This window comes from Oncorhynchus mykiss, chromosome 3, assembly GCF_057628025.1.
Source record: "Oncorhynchus mykiss isolate SJ-2025 chromosome 3, ASM5762802v1, whole genome shotgun sequence".
NCBI classification, from domain to species: Eukaryota; Metazoa; Chordata; class Actinopteri; order Salmoniformes; family Salmonidae; genus Oncorhynchus; species Oncorhynchus mykiss.
In genome coordinates, this window is record NC_143024.1 from 44218525 (window position 1) to 44224221 (window position 5697).

General features: G+C 43.1%; 1 protein-coding gene across 1 annotated transcript; it reads right to left on the minus strand.

The window, feature by feature from the left end:
* Positions 1-2274: 2274 nt before the first annotated feature.
* Positions 2275-5416, minus strand: LOC110518723 (transmembrane protein 74). Its single transcript, XM_021596165.3, has 2 exons — positions 5307-5416; positions 2275-4649 (listed from the first exon to the last, which is right to left on the minus strand). Exon 2 carries the CDS (start codon positions 4585-4587, stop codon positions 3739-3741), a length of 849 nt encoding a protein of 282 aa, XP_021451840.1. The 5' UTR covers positions 4588-4649; positions 5307-5416; the 3' UTR covers positions 2275-3738.
* Positions 5417-5697: the final 281 nt, after the last annotated feature.

The following is a 5697-nucleotide window of genomic DNA, read 5'->3' on the forward strand; positions in this document are numbered from 1 at the left end:
GTAGAAGAAAGTGATTGCAAGTGCCAAGGACAACACAGGAAATGACTGTGCAGGCTTGATTGTGGGGCTGAGGGATGATGCAGCTCAAAGAGTTCAGTGCATTTGGCTATGGAGCGAGTGACAGAGTGCCGCTACCCTCGACCGCCTCAATGTCAATGATGCAGAACACGGACAACCAGAGGTCGTAGAAGTGTAAATCGTTTTGACATGGAGCTGCATGTGTTGCCTTTTGCTCTTAAGAATGTCTCTATAAAACACTGTATAAGACATTGCTGAAGCACTGAGTATTCCGAAATAGAAGGGCACAGAGGAGGGGGTATGTTTCAAAATGAGGTGTGCTTTAAGAGGTCATGTCAACATAAACCTGGATTTCCGAAGAGCATTAGAACTAATGCAAACATGAAACATATGCAAGAGGGCCTACATGGGCTGAACAATGTAAATCGATGCATTCTAAATGAAAAACTCTATATTCTTAGCAAGAAGCTTTACTGGACTAAATTCACAATACAATAAGGTACTCCAACGAATGTAAATAACAGCTTGTAAGCGTTCCAGAAAATGCATTATGCACTCTTGTTAAAAATAACCCCTCTGAGTAAGGCTGGTGAGAGTGGCCAAGAGTGAAGTCACGTCCCTGGAGTGTTTGCCTTTAGCGTGCCCCCTTGTGAGCAATCAATAGAATTGGAAACTTTTCCTGAGTCGCTTACCATACGCCTGAGATGAAGGGATGAGCTCACCTCACAAAAGCCATAGAAATCAGTTGTATGGTAGAGGAAAGTAAGCTCTGCCTGTCTCTCTCTCTCTCTCTCACACACACACACACACACACACACACACACACACACACACACACACACACACACACACACACACACACACACACACACACACACACATGCACACACACACTGGCCAATTAACATAAATGACAGCACGTTAGCGTGTAGTACACTTGAGAAATGAATGCTAATGGCAGCTCAGCCTCGCTCTCTTGTCTCTGATCCTGTCTTACCTTGGTAGATCTTCTTACACGGGGATCTACAAATATCAATCAGTGTGTCTTAGCTGTGAAGCGCTCTCTCACAGCTAAAGAGCTTATGCATGAAACCTCTGGAAATACACTAGAGCTTGACTTGTAAAATGCTGTCGAACTGAGCAAATCCGTGATCAAATCCCTGAGAGACATTTGGATGGCAGAGAGATGGTGGGCATGGTGGGAGCTCTACAGCTCCACGTCAACAAGGAGGAAGGGATCTCTCACGTCCTCCACCTCGCCTCCTTTTGAAAATGTATCGGAGGTTAAAGTCAGACGGGAGGGACCTTAGACCTTCTCTTCCTTTATTGTCGGGAGGAAGGTCGAAGAGATAGAATGTGAGGAATCGAGAGGGTGAAGAGAAAGGATGTGAGGAATTGTGCAAATCGAAATCGAGATATTATTCTCTATTATGTTTCCTTGCATCTTTGTGGCCTCTCCCCTCTTCATCTCCTTGCCTCCAAACATATTATTCTTGGATGTACAGAAACATATGTATTTTTTTATATAACTTTCTGGAAAGCTCTCTGATTTGGCATTTTACTCTCCTTTAACTACCAAAACACCCCGTTTCTCTGGTGCAGATACCTTTTACCGTTACTCCTCTGTGACCAGAGAATAAGGAGTATGTCCCAATGATCTCTCCTTCTTCCTGAAGTGTGCTCCCGGTCACTACTCCCCACAAAATTTAAAAGCATTGGATTGGTGTAGGCATGGGCTGGAGGAGTTTCTTATGACTGTCATTTCCTGTCAAATCAATTAAGGGAAGTGCACACGTCAAAATAAAGGAGAGATTATTGGGATGCATCCTAGAAGTGAAAAGGGAAGAGGGAACAAAGAAAGTGCTTTTCCACTGAGACACCGTGCCACCCTGTGTAGCTCAGTAGGTAGTGCCTTGCACTTGCAATGCCAGGGTTCTGGATTCAATTCCCACTGGGGACCAGTACAAACAAATTTGAAAATGTATGCAGTCACTACTGTAAATTGCTATGGGATAAGACTGTCTGCTAAAAATCTAATCCAACTAGGCTCGGTTGTGTGATGTTAAAGGTACTTAGGACACGTGTCAAGTAATGCATTGAGTTGAAGAGTTTCTGTTTCACCTTCAGTCTGCTACTGTACAGTTACACGACCAGTCGTTGTACCATGCGTTAGCCATAACTGTGCCATTGTCACAAAAGAAGGTGCTCTCGAGACTGTAGGGTCTCCTTATAGTAACAAGAGTCTTACCATGTTGCTGTAATTCTTGGGGTGTATATTTTATTCCATTACCGTATATGCCTGATCGAACAGTAGAGTGGAAAACACATGACGAGTATAATTAATAGCCAACAACATGAATTTGCCCCACAAAATGACAACATGAATTTGCCCCACAAAATGACAACATGAATGAGCTGTTTCTAGTGATATCCAACATGCATATTTCCCCTCGAGGCAAGCACTTGTGATTGTGAATAAAGGCTTTGGAAGAATTGAAATCATGGAACCATTTTCAAGGTAACAAGTCCCCTTTGACGCCTCTTGACTCAAAGGCTACAGTAGTAGGCCGACAACACAGAGACGGTCGCAAATGACAGTGGTGATGTGTCTCACTTCACCATGGAGAAAGTCATTCTCAACCAACAGTTCTATGAACTGAATAGAACATTTCCTGTTTTTGTTGCACCCATCGTTTCTGGTTTGTTAAAAGAAACAGATCCCTTTTCCAGTAACATTTTAAAGGCATATCTGAGACTCCACGGGGGAATACAATACGGTTTAGAGTGTCGTAGGATGTACGTCCATTAGCAGCCTATAATAAAAACATTGGTGGCGTAGGCCTAGCCTATAAATAAAATACTATTTCTCTTAAAGATTCATTACATTGTTATATTGTGATCCAGTGTGTTCTCGTGTTGCGTGATCATTCAAGTATGATAATTGCATATACTGCAGGTACAGTACATTAGAAGTAGGTTATTTGACGTGTACAGTGCAACACAGTGCAGTACAATACAGTGCAGTACAATACAGTGCAGTACAATACAGGGCAGGACAGCTGTATAAACTGGGGCAAGTCTTTCATGTGTGATTATGTGGCCCCCCTCCGTACACACACAGTGAGAAACCACAGTGAGAATTAGGCTCACCTGCATTGAGGAAGTAAAAAAGGCCATTGGATGTTAGCATGTGCACCACTGAGCAGATTTTGACATATAGGTCTCGTCTATAGTGCACTAGACTAGGTTAATACATCTCACTTTCTAAACTCATGGGACAGACACTTTTCCCTCTAAAATGCGTGTGTGCATCACATTACTGACTGTCGGGCACTTTCACATAAAAAATGGATCACCTTAATAATAAATGAAACCTCTCAGAGATTGCATTTATGAAAAAATGTGAGCCAGCATTTTCCATTTCCAAAAACAAGTAAAAAAAAAATAATTATGTTTTTATTTTTTATTTTTGTTGTCATGCTTATTCATTCTGCTTAAATAGGCCTATACCTTGCACGTCCATTAAATGATATGGAGATGATACTGTAAGACAATGTATACTTCATAATCTTGGATATTAAAACAAATGAACATTTTAACAGTTATGCTAATGTAACTGTAGGTAGACCGACTGATGTGTTCCGGTTGCACGCTTTGGGTCTGGAGAACCTACATCATGCATTATTGTGTTGGCCTGGCTTAGTAACACCGGATATCATTTTAATTCAAGGTCTCGTCTATCTCTTCCTTCATAGACAGGTGTGCGGACGATCGACTAGGGCTAGACCTCGTTTTTAAAATGATGGAGCCATATAGTTTCGCTGAGTGCTTGGAATATGCAAAGGCCTTTCTCCTGTACATCTCTCCCTGCCACATAGATATCATTAGCAGAGTGGACAGCACTACCCCGCCCAGCGTCAGTAGACAAAGCCCTGCTATCACGCACCTATCCAGGTGTGCCCCTACCCTGGCACTTTCGATTTCCAGCCTCTCCATCTCCCTCGCGGACACGCTCTCCGGGTCCACTTTGACCTCGCGAGGGACTGCATAGGATATAATCACTAACGAGATCCCAGTGACTAGGAAAGTGACCGCGCTTATAAAACCGTAATCTACAGATGCCCCCGAACTTTCTGATGTGAGATCATCATCTGACATTAGGGAGAGCTCATGCAACCCCTCGGGCCGAATGTCGCTCGCACAGTCATTAGGCCTGCACCAGGATTTGTGGATACTTTCCCCACTTTTCCCAGGGCTTGGCAGGCGCAAATTCACATTCTCGTCGACATAGGTGAAAGATGTCTCTGATTCCTCGTCGCAGCACACTCTGACCTTCTCCACCGCAGGGTGACCGTGTTTAAAATGCGGACGTCCGTTAAGGGGAACCGTCCTTGGTGCTGAATTACACAGTCCTTTGCAGCCCGGAGCTGAGATAGAGAGCGCCCCTCCGGCTAAACTGCTCGCTTTACGAACATGAACCGGATTGGAAGCCCAGTCAAGGACGCGGGGAGGATCGGGTTGTCTGCCTCTTCCTTCCTTATCTATATAAAGCAGCTCTACAGAAGCCATTCGATTCTTTCCGCTGGTTCACTTCAGTTATTTCCCCACGGCGTTCTGAGTCCGCAGCATCCCTGATGAGAAATAATTGACAAAGCAGATGTCACATAGGGCCTGATTATTAAAAACTATCAAATTATTGCATTGGGGAAAACAGCAGCCACCTGTGCGTAATGTGTGGCGCTTCAAGCGCATTATGGGCAAGTATGCTCATGATGTTATCAGAAATACTTAGCCTAAAAATGTACAATTGTTTGGGTTTAAGTAATTTGCTCCATGTATACAAAGCGATTAAAGTGACAGATTAGCAGTATCCAATTAGTGTGCAATCCCCTTCAACCCGATTATCTGTAGTTATTTTTCAAACATAATGTATATCGTAGTATGGAAGAACACACATACCTAGTCATGAGAAGTGTACATAACTGTATCGTAGGGCACATACATTTTCCAATAATAGGCTGTTATGGAGATAAATCATTTCAGTAGGCTGCTCTGTGCGGGAAAGGGGATGGGTTTGAAGTAGATAAAAGGCTTTCCACGCCATGCAATATGCTCTTATTCACAACATCGCTGTGAAATGTTGAAGATGAATCAAATAACGTGATAGTTTTTGCGATGCGTATTTGGAGCATGCACAGTCTTCCCTATAGCCACAGTGCATCTGCTTAGTGTGCTCAGCTAATATAAACTACTGTATTTCAGGCAATAAATAATATAAAAGCACTTACTTCTTTAGAATTCATTCTTCATCATGCCAGAATACTTTGCATAGAGGAATCATAATAGATCGATGACTAAATGCCTTTAACGAAACTGAAAACGTAGCCTCGAGTCCTCGTCTGCTTGGGAGGAAAGATTTTCGCTGTAGTCCCTCCCTCCCACGCAAGGTTTAAGCTGCCTCGCTATGGTGCTGAAATGAGCTGGCTACCCCCGGTACTCTTGAGCAGATGCAGATTACTTCGGTGTGCATTCAAATGAACACACACCAGAGAGGATTTAATTCTCATGGACCTCTGCATTTGAAGTCCATATAGACTTAAACATTTTGCCTCCTAAAGTATCAACCTTATGGACATTCGATATCGTTTATTTGATCAAATGTCAATTAACGTTACCAGA

What these genes read in the sequence shown, in the direction of transcription:
- LOC110518723 (XM_021596165.3), bottom strand. Translation starts at nt 4,587, where the DNA reads ATGGCTTCTGTAGAGCTGCTTTATATAGATAAGGAAGGAAGAGGCAGA.